General features: G+C 43.2%; 1 protein-coding gene across 1 annotated transcript in view; it reads left to right on the top strand.

The window, feature by feature from the left end:
* The window catches only part of LOC122570037 (chaoptin-like), an 89,948-nt gene that overhangs the window by 4,396 nt on the left and 63,142 nt on the right, over positions 1–22,410 (top strand). The window contains exon 2 of the mRNA XM_043731848.1: positions 535–1,186. Coding sequence (XP_043587783.1) covers positions 1,114–1,186 — 73 coding nt within the window. The 5' untranslated portion in view covers positions 535–1,113. The remainder of the gene's footprint in view (positions 1–534; positions 1,187–22,410) is intronic.

The following is a 22,410-nucleotide window of genomic DNA, read 5'->3' as shown; positions in this document are numbered from 1 at the left end:
GTGTATGTTACACAAAACATTTTGAAATTTCAGCCGCACTGTTATGAGACTCTGTTATCAAGATTGTGCCGATAAAGTTTGAAAGAAAATTATTTAAACAGTCGATATTATATTAATAAACCTAAATATTCAGTGGGATAATATTTAACACTCGTTGTATGCTTAAGATGGCTATTCATGCTATGTACTAATTCTCTGCTAAATAATCTGTTCGCGATGAAAATATCTCTCAATTTCTATAATACATTCTCTATATGCAGATTTGTTTCAAACTTTACCGATTTAATTGTGTCCCGTCCTAGTGTCAACGTACAATATTTCTAAATGTATCGTAACACGTATAATATCAACGTAGAAATTTTCTATGTTACACGTTCAAGTACTTTCACGAGCCAATATACATCCCCATCTGAAAAAGTTCACAAGGAACATCCATCCAGTGTGACCCAGTCTGTCGAGCAATTTTTCCGTCCTGGCGCAATTAATCGTTAGAATCGGTAGTTTGCCAAAATCACCAAATTCTTTATCCCACAGGCGGATGCCGGGAACAACCACGACATATCCGCGGCAATCATCCCAGGAATTCGACGAATCTACCGGAAAGACCAAGGGAAAAAGGAAATATCTGGGTTAAGCAGTCTTCTACCAATTCAGGCAGCGAAGACCAACAGATGCGTCGAAGATCCGTAACCTCCGACTGGTTCGGCTGAAATCCAGTCGCACGGTGGACCGAAATCTGATAAACGAAAGGGTGTACCAAGGTAGATTCAGCGGAGATCGATGTGGATCGCGCGGTACAATGAAAATCGTGGGCAAAGGCGCGCCAACGTTTAATCTCTGCATAGTTGGGCGAAAGTAGACGATGCTTGACGCTCTTCCATCGAGTGTTTCTGCTCGGAGCAGCACCGTGACTGACGTTCGACTGGCTCGTTGAATCGATCCGGCAAACCCGGCCGGGTTATCGCGCGCGATTGTCGTGTAGCAATCATGCCGATCGAACTGGCCAATCGTTACTAGAGCGGTAACGGCGATGGCTCGTCGTGCTGCCGATCCGGGGACGATTGATCTTGGTGATCGCGCGTGCTAGTGACTTGCCAGTGTCAAAGTGGTATTATGCTAGTGTGCATCGCGACGTCTCTGCGGCGCGCTTCGCGCTTCTCGCCCACTTCTCTGCCTGCTTCTAAGGGTAAGTGTCATTTTATTTGCGCTTGCAATTTTCCTTTTGCGACGACTGATTCGCCAATCAATCTGGGCGCAAATATTGGATTACTTCAAAATCATATACAATTTAATATTAGCGCATCGTGTACCCAATTATTTTCAATAATTCGTGTCCATTACGTATGCAAAGCTTCCTAATAAAGATAGGCATTGTGTGAAAATTATTCATTAGCATACAGAATCGTGGCTAATGCAAGCTTTCATGTTGAATTAACACATTCGTTGAATATTTTAAAAAGGATTTAGGAATAGAATCAGTTGTGAAACGAGTCGACACCAACAAAGTTACAAAACGTTGTAAACTGTCATCGTATTCTGACAGGATGATACTGTTGCGCCGATTTGATCCTGGAGAGTGCCGCGTCGAGTGTCGTGTCGAGTATCAAAAGATCGGGTGCTCGGACACATATGGAATTATCGTGGGACTCGTTCTCGAACACGGCCACGCCTATGGTCCAATGATTCTCCTCTGTTTTCTCGACGTATTTTGCTTTGATAGAGCTTAATCCGTTTATATCCGCGAGGTCGGAAGCTGGCTACCGAAAGGGAGGCGGCTGGAAATTTTCAATCAACGGATCGCTCGTCCATTTGCCGGATAACTTGTTTTCCCTTTGTTTGCGAATTCGAGCTCGAATTTCCCGCGCGTTCCCGCCAGCCGGAATAAGGCTAAAATCTCTTTGCGTTTACTTGTTTTTCCATTGCCCGTGCTTTTTTCTTTGCGAACCACCGCGACTAAATGCGTTTGACGCGACGGTTCATCGAGGAAAATGTGAATCGCATCAAAAATGTTTCGCTGTCCACGTTCGATCGTACTTAGGAAAAAGTCACCAAACTTGAATCGCCTGACTTTTCCCTAATTTTGAAACTGTTCGATATAACTGTAGAACGTTCCGTTGAAATTCACGCGGATGCAAGATATGAACGAAAATTCGGATAAAGAAGATCTTAAATATTTACATAGCCAACGGAGAGAGGAACATAATCGAGCCGGTCGCAAAGGAGAACGTAACATCCGATGATATTCACGAGGAAAGTGTACGCACATGCATCAAAGTGTCGGAAATTGTTTTATATTTTACTTGTTCGCGGATCACACGGCCCCCGTTCAGCCGATCGGGAGCACGTAATCACACTTCACACGCGTGACAAACGCTATTTGTCTTCAAACTTTCTCGTAGTCTCCGCGAGTGTATGGGAATGCGCCAACTTCTTTCACGCTTCTCTTCTCCTAAACCATTCGTTCCCCTTTCCAGCATGGAAAGGTTACCAGACCGAATACGATGGAATAATATGAAATTGCAATTATTGTTTATCCGTTTGTTTATCTGCTAAGACAACGACGTAAGGCGTGTACTAAAAAGATCGAGATGAAAGATACGTATATTGAAAAATATAAAATACAAGAAGAGCGAAGGGCTTTCTATCGATATATTTTACGCGAAATCATTCAAATCCACAAAAAATGCGTCGTCTTAAATCCATACAGTTTCTGTGAAAGATTAGGAATTCAACATTTTGTCTATATTGGTAAGTCTTTTTATATATCTACGAATGGGCGAAAGAAGGGAGAATGTAGAGAAAACGCGATATATCGTTATGTAACGTGTATGCTTGAAATGACAATGATTGGCCGAAATTCGCAGAAGCAATGGCAATTAGAAGAGGGAACGAGTATTTCATCGCGTCTATCGATAGCACCCTCGTCAAATTTACAAAACGAATTACCCGATAGTTGAAAATCCTTCAAGTAATTAATTGTCCCTGATTACATCGTTAAATGATCCGGTTGAAGCAGAAACGATCGGCAGCGCGAAAATTGCTCGGCTCGAATTCCGCGAACAACAGAGAGAATTCGCTTATTTTACCGAATCGCGTTGATACCGGAGTCGAGATAACGGTCGTATTTCCAGTCAAAAACGAAATAGCTAATTAAATATTTTTATACGAGGTTGAATTTAGCCAGCCAAACGATTCATAAACTACAGATTCTTCGCTCGTTTCAACTAGAATCGTAAAAGCTCACCGAGGCGAATGTACATAGAACAATTAGAAAATCGCCGAGTGGTCTAGCATTTTGTAGCTGTCTGGGAGTTTCGCGCCCCGATAAATACTTCTTCTCCTAATTGGACAAATAGGCGCCGAGTACGAATAAGTTATGGAAGGCTGCTCCCCTTCGTGCAAATAATTGACTTCTGTCAATATTTGGACACAAGTCTGCATTTATTTTGTTCCGACCTATGGAAATTGTCTCGAGTCGAAACAACGACGTGTAGTGTTGATAAAGTTAGTGGAAGAGAATTCGTGAAATTTCACCGAGAGACATACTGGCTCACGAAAGTCCGTGAACACTTTCTATGGCAAACATTTATGTCCACATTGTACGTATCGTATAAAACGTTTTCGAATTTCATTAGCGCTGTAATGAGACCCGACTGTCGCGATTATATTGCTGGAATGTGAAGGCGATCTGAGAATGTACGTAGGAACTACGCGATATTTAGCAACATATAAATCTGTCGAAATAACATTACGATATAACTTTTCCAATGTAATCATAGTCTCGTAAGAGTGCCAATGGAATGTCCAAATGTTTCGTAGAAATACTAGAAACGTTTCCACGAGCCTTGGTACATTTTCGTGAACCTGTGTATATAGAAAATACTAAGAAACTGAAACCATCAGTCAAAGATGCGTTTTCGATGCTTTCAAGAGAAAGATATTCTCTCGTGTGTCTCGAATGATGCGAGTGGGACGCGGAACTATAATTAATTAATCCAATTGCTGGCATCGGTCGAAGAATTGCCCGGTGACATTTGAATTGCGGTTGGTAACGCGATATTTGCCGGCCACTCGAAAGTGCAGCGCACTTTTGGTACTCGGCCAAAGAAACGTCCGGCCGTAAGACGTTCGACCATTCCGATGCATTAGCGTATAATTTATCTACGGATGGCAAAGATTTATGTACGTTGCATCGTGCATTACGAAATATGAGTTTACATTGTGCACTTCCTGTGTTATATCGCCGAAGTGCAACGGACCGAGAGCGGCCCGGGATTAATATTGACAGTCGACGATACTCGCCTTTCGTTCGAAACAAAGATACGCGATGTAAAAGGTCCGCGAGGCTCAAAGGGATTTCCGGTGTGTTTGAGTGCGCGTCATTCCTAGCGAACGTTAACGACGGAAGCTTTTAATACTTTTTTCCCGTTCTCCGAAGGGAAATGCCTTTATCGTAGAGGCTGGTCAAGAAAATTCCCAGGATGTTAACGCTGGCTCGGAGCCTTTAGCAACGCCTTTAATGACATTCTTTGGCATACGAAACGGTTCGGGCGAATTACCAAAGCGAAACGCCTGTCAGCCGACTGATCTCCTCGAGAGAGCAGGGGCCAACGCGATGGTAATTGCACGAGATCGTTGTAAACGGCGTTCTAAGGGTTTCTCGGTGCATTCCTTCACGACCACAAGCATTACCGTCCCACCCGAATCTCAGCTTACCAAGGTCGAAATTTACGCGCGTATCGCCCTCCCAAACAAGCTATTCGACGAATTTCAATGAGTCCAACACCTTTTAATGTGCGATCGTTGTTTTTTATACGAAAGAACAGTACCAATGATCTGAATTAGGAAATTATGTTTCGGGAGCAGCCAATTAAATTAAAAGCAATTTAATCAAAGGCAAATCACAATTCAAATACCTTTGAGGTGGCACGCGATGGAAAAGCTCTCGGGCAACATCAATTATAATAATTATCCGTTGAATATGCAGAGAAAACGTGGCAGAATGTAGCGATACAGATGACACAGTTTCCGGTGATCGGTATGCAAGCCGACAAACAATATCAAAGTGACAGGAATTTCGAACTTTCAACGAGCCATTGTTCTCGATACTATATAATATTAATTACTCAACTTCTAACGAATATAAGTTATGCTTTAACAAAGCGATCTTGACGAGCTCGTTAGAGTATCGCGCTCAGTTTGAAATTAACGACCCTCCATGATTGCCTGTAGCTCTTTGGCTCATTGTTCGATTATTAACAGTTCAGATATTGTTCGTGAAACGTTTAGCGGTGTACGAGCATCGACTGATTACTTTTCGAGCACCGGCGGGACCTTCTGTCGTCATATCCGACTTCTCGGGTTACTCCTCTTCGGATCAAACTATTCCCTCTTATATAAAACAAACTTAACTTCGAAATAGAGTTCGTGTCGCAAATTCCTCGCGCATCAAAAAATATCGACTGTTATTAGTTTTTGATGAATTCCTACTATCGAGTTTTGTATTTTAGGGCTGTCATTTGCTTCATATTCTTTCACGCGCTAATTCTTTTTCGCCTACGATTTTCTACAGTACATGTACAAATTAACCATGTTTGAAGAAATACTTATGGTACAATGGCAGCACATTTTTTGGCAATTATGGAATCTCTCTCTCTCTCTCTCTTGCGTTCCTGATTTGTGCAATGAACTTCTATGGTATATTCTAATACATCTTCTAACCTTGATAAAACGATAAGCTACTGAATTATTTCACTGCTTCGTCTTTAGAAGTCTTTAGAATTCCTCGATAAAGGTTATGATATATTTTATGACGTATTTATATAATACGTGTCAAATTTATAGAAAGCAATTGCATGGAAAGGTCGTATGAGATTCACGAGACACAGCCTGACCACCGCTGGCATAAATCCCTTTGAATTTTTCTCGAAAGCTAAAAAGATTTCAAAGAAAATAAAGCGAATGTAATTTACAGCCTATGCCGGAAGTCGTCGAATCGTCGAGATTAGCTCGACAACGCGATGGCAGTTCTGCGTCTGACACCTGCAAGGCAAATTAATTCGCGACAGCTGTCTCGGTCGTCAGAGACCGATTAAGTGGTGGGTGGAGCTGAGCGGTCGTGTAACAAATTAGGTCTGGTCCGACTGGGTTGCTACATTGGGACGGCTCGCGGAAATAGCGATCGCGGGGTCGTCGAAGCCGCGCTTTGGCGTTGGCCAGATAACCTGACCGCTCCCACCGATAAGCGAGTACTCGTCGCGGCTTCATTATCGCGCGACAATGGGGTCAGATCGCCGCGATTCCTGCCCGAAACGACTCCACGATCCATCCACGCGGTCTCGATAAAGCGGCTACGGATTTTTATAATCGCTCTACGCCACTGTTATCTGGGATCGTTCGGTTCCGCCATCCCGATAATGCGCACGATGGATGTTGTGACCAATCTAGTTATCGAACCATAATTCTTTCTTCGGTATTTTTAATGATTTCGATAGAAATAGCTTCGTAATCTCCCCCAATGACGATATTATCCGAAATAAGAGAACAAAGTACGGCAATAAATCGGAGATGGTAAAAATTGCAGCTAAAATTGTTTTACTTTCAGCTAAAATACTCCAATAGCGGAACGTTGCAGGAACGGTTAGTCGAACGTTTATCAAGCATTAAGTGTTTGATCCATACTTCATCCGACAATCGAGCAAATATTGACGTATCATGAGAAACGCTACAACGAGTCATTCCAGCAACTAAAACAATTTGAAACGCAACAATGTTTATTTTACCACGACAAATACAACGCGAAAGCTAGACTTATATGCTGGTCCAATTCGTCGATCGATAACGAACAAACTTGGGCATAACCGCATTTTCTTTCAACGATGCGCTTTTCATCTGGCAATCGTAGGAACAGTACATCGGTTCGATGTTTCGCACGAAAAGCTCAGTCAGAGTTAAGGATTATTTCTGGAAAGGCAAGCGGAAAATAAACGACAAATCGATGGCCGTCCTACGTTGCTGGATTATTTCTGGATATACCCAGAGATGCATCCCAGCCCGTTGTGATTAAAAACCAATACACGTGAAACAATAATCAGGTCATTAGAAGTAGCCATGATTGGAATTGTTCCGGAAGCCGGTAGTTCTCAATCCGCGGTATTGAGTTTCGAAAATTATTTTGGTACGAGTGGCTATTAGTCGGGAACAAAGGGGAGCCCCAAGAACAGCTAAACAGCCGACGAAAGTTGCTCGTGCAGGCAGAGCAGAATTTCGCCATTCACGTCAGTTAACAAGTATGCACTTATTTTCCACGTGAAACAAAACAGATGAAAATTATATCCCTCTCTAGAGATACGATGTGTTCGCTATGGTCTCGTTCATAGTCACGATGGAACAATGATTTTGCGTGAAACGTTGCTCCTTTTATTCCACGATATATCCCAAAACACTGTAAATACTTTGTAAAGAAACAGCCGTGCGATGCTTTCAATATTTCATTGCTGAATTTACGAGTTCATTTAATCATACGTTCTCGGGTTTCTATCCGTTGTTACGAGTGGTTTAATGTTAATTTCGAAATAGCTCGCGCACTCTGAAGTATCGATGGATATAAGCTACTCGCGAGCACGAAATATTCCCAAAAATAATATTCATCATCCTCGGTAGTAAAACTAGCGGCAAGCTTTGAACTTTCTTCGTCTTGGTACCTTAATTTCGCGTTGCTCCGTGAAGGAATCTTTGCCGAGTGCGCTTCCCCCGTGGCCGATAGCACCCATGAACAAAATAATCTCTGAAACGCGGAAGTATATTCCTTCTCGCGAGAACGGGCTGGGCTAATTAATTAGAAGCGTTACGCGGGTTACTTCGAGGTAATTGCCCGGTCGGCGCAGCTATACACGAGTTACGCTCGAAGCTACATCGACCATTAATTTCAGGGAAAATACGGAGCCACGGGTGCACGGGTGGTAAAAGCAATAAGTTCTTTCTCTGAACTGTCTACGATTCGCGTTCCACACTCAGGAGATGAATAAAATGATGTTTTCAAATTAGAGTCATGGCTGGGAACAAAATTTTCTCTTTTTTCCATGGAACCTAAGTAATTGTATTCTTGGCTTTATCTCGACTATGTCGCATAGAAAATGGAGCAAAGGAGTCCGTCTTGTGTACGAGTCCTTCTTTTTACCTCTTTCTGCGCCGTTTTCTACAAAATATCCTGATAAAACGCCACTCGTGGAGATAAACGGGAAACCGGTGCCGTGGAAATTTTCTGAGACGTCGCGTCTCGGCGTACGCGTTTCATCGTCGATTGGTCTCTCATCGACGACGTCGGCGTATTCGTCGTGTCGCTCCGGGAACTCCTAACTCTTCCACCTGCGCTTATTCTTCTCCTTGTGTTTTTATTTATACATTCGTCTTGTTCGTTCGGCTGCCTTTTTACAGGCGCTCGGAGCCAACAACCACGTTTCCAGACTCACGATCACGTCTCTTCTAGGTTAGAATAAATTCGCTGGATGGCGTAAAAAGTTTTATCGATGCTTCGAGATACAAGTGCCTCGATAATAAAATTCACACCAATACTCTGCAATTTGAAAATCACGAAAATAATGGGCGAAACACGACATACGTTAAACATAGAATGTCTCGTAAAGGTGATGCCAAACTTTACAAGCGCGTAAATCATGTAGCTCGTCGAAGCAAATAAGAGTGCCTCAATGAACATGGATCCAATCGATGCAAATATCAATGCACGTTTCTAATTGTGCAGACACAACGATTCGGTAATCGGCCTTACAACCGTCTAGGTTGATCGAATCGATAATGGAATTCCATCGGGGTATCTTTAAACCGCGTGCCATATTGGCCGTAATAGAGGGGTAGGGACGCGGAATGGTCGGGCAACGAGAACTCCATCAATCCGTTTCGCGGTTTGATTGAGTGCCAACGGAGACCTGTCAGCGGAGACTAGCATAATATCTCGCGTGTGATAATCGAGTCTCGAATTCGGGAGAACGGTGGTCGAGGATTACAGATGATCGGGCCTCCGAATTACAGAATCGGGAGCTCTCTCGCCTCGCTACTAGTAGACTGTTCTCTGGTGTATGGAAAATGATTCCCATCGTGTTCGCCGCACGTATGCCGTCTCTTAACGCTTTGATGGACGGTCTGTTGAAGGAAATACAATGTGCCACGTGTGCCGAAACTCGCTGTCGAAGCTGTAGCATCCTTTACAGTCGAGACATCAGTGTCCAGGACATGATTGAAACGTGAGTCGTCTGAAACGTGGCTGATGCGATGCGATGCGTGGATTTATTGAAAAATATCGATCAGGTATCGTGGAAAGCTAGCACAAAGACGCTTTCACTGTGAAATGCGAACAAGATGTGCTGTAATGATGAATGAGCCACCGAGAAAAGGGAATGGATGCGTGGCTGATCCTGAATGGCATTTTTTCCCTTAAGTGCTGACTCAATCCCTGTTCGTGGATATTGAAACGTGTTATCTATCGAATCGTTTCGATGCAAGACGATAGAGAAAATGCTCATGTACTCGTAGTAGTACCACGAAAATATAAGCAAGACTTTGAAAAATTTTCGATATTTTTATATCGATAGAAAAATCGTACCATAGGAATTTTCAGTCTCGATTATTTCTAGCGGAACAGAATATTATATCAACAAAAACGAACGAACGGGGCTCATTGACAGGAAGCCGAAATAGCAAAACGAGTTAAGCAAAGTACCTTCTATACATGTTCCTTTGCAAACGCTGGCTTTTCAACGAGTCAGCTTCCAGCAACGTAAATGCCTTTCCAGCAGGTTACCTCATACGTCGTTTGATTAACACCATGGAGAGTGTGTGGACGGCGCGGTTTCGGCATGCTGCACGTGACACTACGGGCCTACCATCCATTATTCTGTCCTCTCTTCGCGCGGCGCGGCCCTCGCATTCTCTTCGCCGGCTTAAACTGATTTTCACCGGTACTCCCGTCGCCCGCGCTTCTCTTTCTTCCTTTCAACGTTCCCGGATGTCCCGTTTATAATGGCTGGTACTAATCGAGACAGCGAACTCGTCGCCGCTTTAACTGTCAGTTTTCTCCACTCTCTCGCCCAAACCCCTCGGTTTCATTTGCTAAAACGTCTCTCCGATTACTAGGCCGTCCTTTGTCGAGAACTTTCAACGGCCGAATAGCGCAATTAATATTTGAGAACGACATTCCGCAAATAGGGAAGTAATTTAATGAGGAACGCTTTGTCGTTCGAGCAACACTCGCGTTCGCGAAACGCTCTTTCTAACGTGCAACGAAATAATCCCGGCGTTCTCTGTCCATGTCGCGTTTTGCAATTCGTTTCTCAAGAGTACGCGTCGTTTTTCGAAATAAGTTTCATCATCGTCGTTGGACGAAAATTTTTACCGTTCGCTGTTCACAGCGAACGAGGATCGCCGAGTGTGCGCGCCTCGAATATTTTTCGCTTTGCCGTTATCTCATCTAGAGAAGTAATAAGTTTGACAGTGGTTCGTGTTCGCGGTGGAAGATCAGGACTCACAATACCGGCCGGTTTTTTTCTAAACGGTTTTGCTCGAGTTTCCAGCGAAATAACCAACGGCTGTCTTTGAATCCTTTCGCGTCCTTTGACGAATGGCTCATTTACCGGCTGCGAAAGAAATTAATCGGGCTACCGATGTTATCATAAATCCGTTCATTCATCGCTTTCCGCGAACTGTCTCGCGCGAAAGCTGAAGGCCCGCCTGTGTGCGCATAAAATGCAATTAAGAGCGAAATAAAAAGACGAGATTCTAATAATCTTTCTGCTATTGTAACTATTCGCCGCGATCAAGTTATCCGCTTAACGCGTTCTATCGCCAGCCTACTATCAGCTTACTAGCTGAAAAATGGTAAAAACGGAAACGCTGTATCTTATGAGGCGAACGATCCTAATCTCTTTACGCTTCATATATGCTGCCGCTGAAAATACTATTTAGGTATTAATCTTAGCGCGTAACGTATTCCTCTACGTCAGACATTTATTCAAGGAAAGCTGAGAGGCGTGTTTGCGCAAACAGAATATGTTTGGACATTTTCAACGATCGTAAGCTTGCGAAATCCGTCTTTTGTGTCCTTCGCTCCCTTTTTCATTATCAGAGTCTCTTCCTTCGTTTGTTCGTATTTCTCTTCATTTCCTGCGTCTCTTGATGTCTCTTCGTAACGTCCTCCAAAAGAATTTATATATACAAAGTTAATGAAGCAAACTTTATCGCCAGACGCAAACAAAGAAAAAAAGCAACGGGTGATCTCAAAAAATAACGAAGTACCTGTGGAGTGCAACGAGAGAGTAAAACGCGTCTTCGTCGTGGCAGCACTTTTTTGATTTTGATGGATCACACTCTGCTCGCGACGATCTTTCAACCTGCCTTCCTTCGAGCCACTTCTTTCCTCGTTTTATTAGCCGTCTAATGCTAGCGCTAAGCAAATGTCCTCGATGACAATGATGGACGCGAAATCGTTAAGCGGCTCGAATGGTTAAACCAAATTCAAGAGACGATACTTTTACATCATTTACTGGTTCTTCCTGCGGGGGATAAGACTGACACGAATTGAAAATCGAGATTGATTGCAATTATTTCGATGGCAAATCGGTGTCGAACAACAAATCTGCGTCGAACAGCTTTCGAACAATTTCCACCGTGACAAACACGATGCTGATATCGTTTTAATTAACTGCGTTCCATAGCAAATACAATTGAACATGATACGGCAGTGTGAGCAGTTCAGATTGTATCTACAGAAACTTATCGTAACATGTGATTATCTAGTCACCTAAAATTCAACGGTTTTAAATCCAATCTTGAACTTTAGGGAAAATAACCAAATTTGATGAAGAGAAAATTGAGAATATATCGTGTACTTTATTTCCAGCAAAAAAATGATATCAACAACAATATCAAATGATCCTAAGGTAGAGCTATATAAATTAGCAAGATGAGCTGTCAATGTAAGTACTCGATATACGTCGAGTTTATCGCGTCACTAATAACTCGAATAGTTCGTTTCGAAACGTAGATGATAGCTTGAAAATTGTTCATAGCGAAATTTATCGATTTACATGACAAACTACTTAATTACACTCAAATGTCCTTCCGACTCGAACAACCCTACGTTATCCTAGATTTTGATTTGTGTAAACGTCCAGTTACAACGTAACACCGTGATCTACGTCACCATACGACCCACCCTTAATTCATCTGTGGTCCATGTGAACAGCCTAACCGTGGATTACCCTGGCCAGTTACAACCTACCACCGTGATCGTAGCAATTCCGCCATAGTTAAGAACCGTGACCCACGACTCCTCTATATTATCCGAATGCACGAAACATCGTGAGCCACGACAGGCTACAACACCGGTTACCTCGCAGCAATGGCGCATCGTGAGCCACGCAACCGTGCGACCTGGCCACTATCGGCCACCTTTGACCCAGCTGGGACGTGCTAACGAGTACGTCAGCCAGAACGAGACGGAAAGCCCCGTGTTGGCGAGGGTGTGACGAGAGAAAGAGTGAGCGTGTGTCTGTGTCGGAACAGCTGTTTCCGCGCGATACGCTTTCACGCATGACGTGAACCCGGCGCTATCTATCGGATATTCTTTCGTTGTCACGAATTTTCACCTACCGTTATCCGGTATACGTCGTGTCATCCCTTTCAGTCATCGCGCTGTATGCGCTCGTGGATGAGGCTGGTGCGAGCGCACGGACACGGAATATCGTCTGGGATACAAAAGCCTTCTCATTCGATTTGACACAAGTCCAGTCACGATTTCTCAAAAAAAGATATAAAAAACGAAAATATAGTATGACGAAAGCCAAAAGAAAGCATGAAAGAGGAGAAGAGAGAGAAAGACAGAGAGAGAGAGAGAGAGAGTGTGTTAAATAAGAGAAGAGAGGGTAAACGAGGAGAAGAGAGAACGAATAGTTGGTATTGTTGCTGATGCGCTGTTATCGTAAAAATTACCCCTCGGCAGAATCGTAAATTGAGGAATGCGAACAATGGAAAGAGGGCCAGCGAGGAATATCAATAACGGGTGAAAAATAGATACACCACGGTTTCGCCTGGACGAAAAGGAACAAAAAGCGGAAAGGCTCATTGGCACGAGTGGAACGTCGGGGTTATATCGTTTCACGGCAACCGTACGCATAGCTTTTCTGTAACTACTCGTGTATATGTTCATATAGTGCGCGCATATACGTATACATATGTATAGATGTATATACACACCTCTGTATTACCGCGGAAACCCCGCTGGGAATGACCAACACATTACAAAGGGTAATATTATAATGAAGGTTATATTCAGCGGGGAATCCGCTTTTATGGATTCACTATCCGGGGCGCTGAAAGTCTTTAAACCCGCCGCGGCTGTGATCAAAGAACGACTGAGGCTGGCCGTGCAAATTGCTCCGAGATAAATCGATGATAGGCATATCAGAGACGCTTCTTTTCATCGTGTTATAGTACAGTATGAAACTCGGGGATCGCAAAGTTTCAAACTTCCTACGAAGAGTATTACTTCTGCAGCGTAGCACTGACAAATTAAACTCAAACCAAGTTCTTGAATCTCTGCATATCTTCGCTTATCGAATTTCCTATAGGAAAACGTTCTTTCCTCGCGTAAACGATTTGATCGACGTCTGCGAAACGGGCAGCCAGCAGCGAGTGCCAAAAAAGCTGAGATCACGTTGGATTAAGATCCCCTTCAGACAGCAACAGTGTGCTCGCCACGCGGACTAGCCGTCAAAGCGGCGAAAAATGCTGAAACCAAGCACCGCAGCTGATGTCGTTCCATCGACTTGACACGTTTCTCGCTCACGATCCACGATCGTCGTGCATTTTTCAATCCGACTACATTCATGCATTTAAATTGGCCTGGAGAGGGGGGGCCTTTATAAATCCTGGAATACCGTCAAATCGAGCCCTGTATCACCAACGTAAAACAAACTCGCGCGAGAGATCCGATACATCCATCGTTCCGTCTCGTGGACGCGATTAAATGGCCCGAAGTGAAATTTTTACGAGCCGCGACTGCCTGTCCAGAGATATCGCAAGATCCGCCGTGTGTTTTGCAGACTATCGGCCGGCTCGATTGGCCAAAGAAATCCTGGAACGTAGCCAACAGGTTCCAGAGGCTGCGAGTTTTGGCTGACCTCGGCACGTCCGTCTTCTAAAGATGGATTTCCATCCCTTCGGGACCTTTGACCCCACCATGTAGCTCCGCTGTCGCGGCCAGTTGCATTCTCCATTGGGGTGGAACTATTCGCTTATGCACACCGTTGCTTGAAAATTGGTATAATTTGAGCGGCGCAAAGTAATTGAAAATTTATAACTGTGATGTAATTGAAAATTTATAGCTGCGAAGAAGAATTGATGCGGAAAGTCTCAAGCAACTGGACGAGGTTACGGGTCTAAAATGATTCAATACAGAATATTTCAATAAGCCAGATTAAATGGTACGTGTTAACCACTTTCGCTGCATGTTCGTTTGATTTTTTTTTATAAACAACACATGCGTTTTTTCGTTATGCGTGTTCGTTAATACTGCTAATTGATGAAGTCTTATTTTTAAATTTATGATAGCGTCAAGTTTGCGGGAGTCTATACATTCTGGGAAGCGAGTTAAACCGCCTCAATTGTTTTGCCATTACAGTGTTATTTTGAACGATTTAGAAGGTAACAATGTGGCGGAAACATGAATTTCATTTATTTAGTTGTTTAGTCGGGAAATTGAAATTTCTGCTGATTAACAGCGGAAAAACAGATGTCTCTATTAAATTAACTGACAAGTGGACGATGTCAGTCACAGCGGCTACCTTTTAAATCGGATTAAAATGAAATTTCACGCGTGCTCGGCCGTGCAATCTGGTCGTTCGCAATCGAGGCGCACTCGAATAATTTATTGTGAAGTCGGTTCGGTGTGGTTTGTCATAGTTCTGCTCGAGGATCTTGTCCACGCGTGAAATACTGTCATAAGAAGATTTCGATGCATAAATAAGTGCATTGTATCGATTCTTTATAATATGTTCAACGGTATCAAACAGACAAGGTACGATTTTTAGAGAATTCAGAAACGAAATTTACTACATTAAATTAATTTAAAGTGTTTCACGAAATCTCATAGAAACCTTTCGTCAATATACTATAAGCTTGATACGAAATAGAATTTAGAATTTCAATGGCAGCGTAATAAGACAGGACCATCGTGATTATATTGGCAAAATATGAACGACTCTCTTTACTGATTATATTAGTTATCACTTATATATTATTTACATTTAGTTATTGATTACGTTAATATACCGATATTTAGTGGGATGATCTTTAGTATTAATTACGTGTTTAATATCGAATACTGAACAACATTTGCGCTTTGGCATTAATAACCAAAGCAATAACGAATATGATGCGCACCTAACAGTAAGTTCTACAATACTTTCATGAGCTGCTGTATGTGCAATATTAGCAAACCGAATATCGCGACCTCGTGTCCGCGAACCATACCGAACGCGTGAGCAATTTGGCACGTGGCGGGTACGCGGATTCGCCGTCGACGAAATTTCGGTTAACTGCGTCAGTCGTCGAAAGTAGCGCCGACAGACAAAACGCTGTAATTAGAGCAGTAATTGCCCCGGTGAAAGTACAGAGGAAGAGAACGCGTTATATTGTGCGCGGGAAGAAGAGACAGAGGAGGGAAGAAGCGAAATCAGCCGCGGTACCGGGGCAATCATGGTAATTACTCGTGAGCATGTACATTACTGTGGCGTCCAGTGTCTGAAGAAAAGGAGCGCCTAGGAGCGGCTAGATTTCGTCCACGCCTCATTGCGTCTTACATCTCATATTGTTCTCATCCGATGAAACAAAGGTCAAGAATTTATTATCTCGTCGTGGCGAGAACACATCTTCACGGACAAAAGAATTGCGGCGTGTGCGTATGCAGAGTGTCCCCCAGGGATTAACTGGATATATTTGTCGCGATATCCTATAGGTATAATCGAGCAAAAAATATTACATTGTCTACAAGAAATATTGACACGCCATTATATTTATTATAGAGCATTTTAAATCAGCAATATTTATATATTTTTGTTGTTTGATTATGGCCACGGAATATAACGGCCAAGCTTCGTTGTTAAACAGCCTCTATAAACACAATTGTGTCAGCGCGATCGTGACTCTATTTGAATAACGCGAGTCGAAGCATGTAATTAGGCAGTATAACAACGCGTTAAATCGTTATAAGCGGTGGAGTTTCAACGAAATGTAGGACGCTCAGCGATGAGAGATATTGATCGCTTTCTGTTCGAATGGATTCTCGATATAAATAGACCAGTTGCTTCTTTCTATCTTTTCCTTTTTTCTTTTTTTTTTTTTTTTTGGTCACTGCATAAATGGACCATAAAGCGAGTCTAACGAGGCTCCACTCTCGAACAACAAAGCTGCTCATCACCGAACCACCGGCTTCCAAAGAAGATAGGTAATCCCCGATTTTCCATCGATAATGCGTACGAGGTTACAGTCGTCTCTCAAAAATTGATCGTGAAATTTCGTAGCGTGGTTTGTTCCACCAGGAACGATCGCACAATGCCTCTCGATTTCTCTGGCGTGTGCTAGTGCGAGAGGACGAGATGTGCGCGAACTGAAAGAAAAATTCCCTGAGGGTGTACGACGAGGTCGACCACAAAAGAACGCCTCGATACGCTTTCGGATCGTTTCATTGGTTCCATGTTTCGCGGGAAAGAAGTCGAGGCCAAGTCGAACCGATTATTCCCGGGTTCCAGATGGAAAGCCCAGGCAACCAACCCCTTGCGCACCCCACGGTCTGCCTCCGCCTCGTGAAGAAACACAAACGTTAATTTTCCGTTAATAATTCAGAGACATTGGCGGTTGGCCCCTCGGGCGTTCGAGTATTCCGAGTTTCACCGGTTATGCAAACTTGTCCCAGTGGTAGTAATTTCTCGCCAAGTCGAAACAGAGGTTCTCTCTCTGGCGTCGCGTGGCAAAAGTGCTCGGGTTATTAGCCGCAGCCTGTGGGGTAACGCCCGGACCGTTCGTCGAGAACAAGAAGATACGTCATAATAGACGATGTTAGTTTTTAATTACACATTAAACATTTGCACAGCCGTAAGGATTCGTGTCGTTCCCACGAACGCTTTCAACGCTACCAAATGCCCTTTCTCTTGGCACGCCCGCCATTCGATTCCTTGCAATTTTCGCGCTTGTTTACATGCTCTGAATGGTTATAGGGCTCCTCGTGCTTTTTCTCGCTGTCGTACACTCCGAGGGGGACGGCGATCCCTATTCTAAAAGCGACTTCGTCGCGTCGAAAACTTCTACTTCTGCATCTGCGTTGGTGAATTGAGACGTTCATTTCGGAGAGGAAATCGAGCGAGCGCCAGGGTTCTTTAGATTCGAGAAATTGATCGTTAACGCGTTCCTTTCATGGACGTGTTAGTGGAATCTTTTCCAATGGCGATGTTGGACGACTGATGGTGACGCAACGATGACACGGAATCGGAAAGGAAGGCAGGCTGACGAAAGGGAGTGAATCCGTCACGGTAACTTTTATTAGAAAAGTTCGCGGTGTCGCATCGAATTATGCACACAATGATCCGCGTCGTCGGGCTTCGACGGAAGATTTCTCAAGCGAATGGCGTCAAATAACCTCTGACGTTTCACTGCTAAACGACCAATATTGGATTCTAATCCAGTGTATAGACTAACAGTTCTGTTTCGTAAACGAACAATTAAAGAGAAAAGGCGTAACGTATAATACTAAGACGCGAATGACAAAACTCTTACAATTAAAGTAACTTTAAAAAGAGAACAACTGTAATAATGACTAATGTAAACACGACCAGCCTCGTTCAACTTGCGCACGCTAACTGACCGACCAAAAAGTTCTCAAAAAATACCGACGTCCATCGAAAAGCTCGGTGAATATTATTTTAAAATTATTAGGAGTGATATAGATGAAATAACTTTATCAAATAAGACTGATACTTATGTCCCAAGATACTAGAGTACGTACTAGAAGAAACACTATATTTTCTCTATTGGAAACGTCAGAGCAAGACATAATAATAATAATTGCTGAATCCTTGAATTATCCAAGCTTGTAATCCGGAATAGCAGCTCATCTGTCGAATGATAAAGTAAGATAAAGCAAAAGATAAGTATAATAGTAATAATAATAGTAATAATAGCAACAATAAATATCATGCGTTGGCATACTCAGGTTGTTAGATACAGCTAGTCAAACTTTCTCGTATTCTCACACAATGAAACCCGAAATAGAGCGTAGTTAATCCATCCGTCAACCAAGTCGACGAAATATCTTCTCCAAGCTACCCACATCACCCGTCCTCGACAGAAGCCGACCAAGCCATGCACGGATGAAATTCGAGGATGATCTGGATCGCGTGTAATCGTCCACAAGGTCGCAGGCGACTCGTTTCCATTGGCGTCACGGTGCTAACGAGCAATTACAGCGAGTCCAGGCTCATGGAGGGCGGCTCAATTTTGCAGGCGCATCGATCGGATTGTGCAACAAGTTTTCAACGACGAGAAAGAGAATCGATCGAAGGCTCGACTCTGTCTCTCCGCCCTTCTAGTCGTTCGTATCGATGAGAAAGCTCGGATTTGCAGCGGGGCATAAATCCGAGCTTAAACGACGCTCACCGCCATTTATAAAGCGGTTGCTCTGTCGCCTCGAAGTGCCTGCGCGTCGATTAATGGAATTCCTCGGCGACGTAGCGATCGTTCGTGCGAATAAATTCACGAAGGGTCGCCGGAGATCTCTCAGGGAAAGCGGAGGAGGCCCTTTGCCCTTCGTCGACACTCCGGCTGATCGTTAATGGGGCTCTGACGGAAATTGATTCGCCGAGCAACGGTGAATGCGACGTTTAGCGACGCGCATCCTTCGATACTCGAGAATTCTCGATACAATAAGACTTGTCTGTGCGGCGAGCTCACGAAGACGGCTTTAGGAAAGGCGGAGCTAATCAAATCCTGAATCTGTAGACGTCAGGATTGCGACGAGCCGTGAAGCATATTGTATAGCTCCGGAAAATATTTCGACATTTATCATAGAAAACTTTCAGATGTATCGTGTGCGTTATATGAGACGTTTCTAAATTTCATTGCCACTGTGATTCGAGGTTTGAAACTGTAATTTGAAAGCAATCTGAAAATGTGTATAGAAGCTGCTACAAGATATTTAGCGATATATAAACTTATCGAGTCTCGTAATGATACCATGACATTTCAAAATGTTTCATATAACTTACATGATATATTCATGAACGGTTTTTACGACTGTTAGAATATTCCGTGACAGACATTTACTCTATCTTTGAAATTAGTTCATTTAGCAGAGAGTTTCAAGACCTTTGTTCCTTTCTTAGATGATTTGTCGAAGTTTTTATGCTCATGAATTGAATAACGACTTGCTGCAAAGAAGTAAGACAAATAGAGAGTGTCCGTAGGTAAACACCTAGTGGATCAAGGCAACTTCCACTCAGGATTTGTGGTATAGATAGTAGGCTTAGGCAGAGGCTATTTGTTGGCGGTCTGGAAAGGCTCAATTGATTGGGGTAGTTGTCCGGCAAACAAATCCCTATCCAATCCACTTTCTGCTCTGTATCTGTTTCTAGGAGTTTCGAACGCTATTTGTACAGATGTAACGCGGATCCTATCAGCCATTCCTGCAAAAGAAAAATTGGTTAATATGGAATCGTCGCGACTTCAATTTAGGGGTTGCAAATGGCCAATTTTGTTATGGAGACTGGATCTGTCGTTGAAATGAGACTTTTATCAAATTTATCATCGCCCCTCGTTGTTAACCGAGTTTTGACTGTATCGCGGCTTCTTAAACAGATTTGTTAAGACCCTGACGGTGATTCGAAATTGGTTCACGAAACGGTTGAACCACGAGAAAGCAATCCCTAGCGTAGGGGTGCTAAGTAGGAAAGCAATTTTGCATTCCAAGATAGAGTGTGCCGGAGTGAAATTGGGAAATCGGCTGGTTTGCATCGCTAATTAATTCTAACTACACTATTCGCTGAACTTGCGAAACTTCGATAATCCTGTAGCTGGTTGTTCATCGTACACGTTTTCTTACGCGGATTAACAATCGGAAACAAATTTATTACGACCTGATACTTTAATTCCTTTTTTATTAGGTTGTGATATATAAAGTGCCGCGATATTCGAAGATCGTTTATTCAGATTACACGAAGAAGTTGCTACTTGAATTAATGAAGGATTATTTCAATAAAACACGAACATGGCACTGCTTTCAATTTCATTGAAACACCCGCTAATCCGCCTTGATCTTTATCATCGTCTGTAAATCAAGGCACGTTCCCCGAACGCAACAATATCAAGAGAGTTTCTCGCAGAAAGAAAGACATTTGTAAGAGGGCAAGTAGCCGCAAACGATGGTGAAGCGTAGATCGCGCAAATGGACGAGATGAGGCCGTGGAAAAGGAGTTAAGAGACCAGCCGGCAAAAAGTCTGGAAGACGGCGAAGCCAAATTTCTTGCTCGACCGCAGCAAAGACAGCCGACGTCGAGACTAAAGAGAGCGAAACTCCTCTCGCAATTAGCAACGCCCGGCGTATACCGATAAAGTCAATTAACCTATCGAGTTAATGAAATACCCACTGACGATTAGCCCTCGTTTCCTTGCGACGAGCATCGCGCTCGGTGATAAGGGGATATACGTGACTCAAATTCTCCATTGTGGCTGACGTTATATCTTCGTATCCAAGGAATTAAAATGTTCACCGCGCTTGCAGGCGCTTTTACACGCTTTCCCGCCTATCTCTCGTTTTAATGGACGATTCGTGTGCCACTGGTAATTAACAAGGATAAAGATACAAGTGTGTGTCGCCAAAGTTTCACAGATATTTCGAAAGTTACATGATTTAATATACATATAGAATATTTGGTGTACGTTACGCGTGAGAATTAATTGATCTTCTGCTTTGTGCATCACACAAATTACTGGCGGTACACGTAAAAGAGACCGAACTATCCTGATTGGAAAATTGAATTTACTACGTTTAATGCATTTCTTAGAGACTTTGCGCAACCCAGAAGAGTTGCCCGAGTGTTCGGCAGTGAAACGATTAAAACTCGACGAAGTATTCAAGTAATTACAGAGCAAAATCGGTATCGAACCGCGTGCTGCCGCAGAAGGTTAATTGCTTTCGGTATTTTGCGCCCATAAAGCCCTCGTAGACAGACAGGATACCTTCTTGTGTGTACGTTCAGCCGTCGAAACTTCCAGTTTCCCTACGGAAACTTCTTAAAAGCAGTATCGAGATGCGCAACGTTCGGCTGACGTTTAAGCAATTAACCGCTAATTACTCAGTCATTCATCGCACTTCCATCTTATCGAGTTCGCAGAACTCCGACCTGACGCGTTCAAAGCAAACAACATCTGACATATCCAGAGTAGAACGAGTCCAGTGATTCAATTTACACTCTCGACCATAAGTCACGGATCACTTGTCAATCTTAGACATAAGCTTTGATAAAATCTTCAAAGCATAGTCCTATTTCATTAACTTTCATTTTTTCATTAATCCGTCAAGGACCAGATGGAGCTTCATCGTTATGTTATAACCATTTTAATTTCTGTAAATTTCATAAAATTCTAATACCATCCATACGAAACAAATAACGATAAAAAGAAATATTAATATATACAAGATAATTAATACATACAAGATAATACAAGATAATTTTAAAAAAACATTGCAAATGGAACGTTTCGTTAACACAACGTCGGTCTCTAGTGGGTCGTCAATAAACAAATAAATAATACATAAATCTGTCCGGAGAAAAAACGAATCGTCAATTGCAAATCACCAACCGGCCAACGATCGATCGTCCTAACGACCTGTGTGCGATCTCCATTCTATCAACGACACACCGTAAAGTTTCAAAGAGTAGTCCAGGCGGACTAAACGAAGCGGTCCATTCTGATCGGTCGTTCTCTGGTTTCGCGCGTCAAAAATAAAACGTCGCTTCCACCGTCAGTGACGATCTCCTCTCCCTTCTGTCGTCTATCGTCCTTTATGGGAAACCACGAATAGCTCGTAAGTTCGCTCGAGACCTCTCTTCTATGAATATCTCTCCGGGCGAGACAACGCGATATGCTTGCACAGAGAGGAACAGAGAAAGGAAGAGAGAGACGGGGAAACAGAGAGGGCGAAAGAGAGAAAGTGCAGCAGCCCTGCCGCAGACTCGGTGACGTGCCCGAGGGCACTGCACTCCACCGTCTTTCGACCAATATTGTGACACGCTCCGGATTTTCCGTGGCTTTATCACAACTTCCTTACCTCACAGAGTTCCCTGTTCA

This window comes from Bombus pyrosoma, linkage group LG8 (genome assembly GCF_014825855.1).
Source record: "Bombus pyrosoma isolate SC7728 linkage group LG8, ASM1482585v1, whole genome shotgun sequence".
Taxonomy (NCBI): Eukaryota; Metazoa; Arthropoda; class Insecta; order Hymenoptera; family Apidae; genus Bombus; species Bombus pyrosoma.
This window is presented reverse-complemented; position numbering and strand designations above follow the sequence as displayed.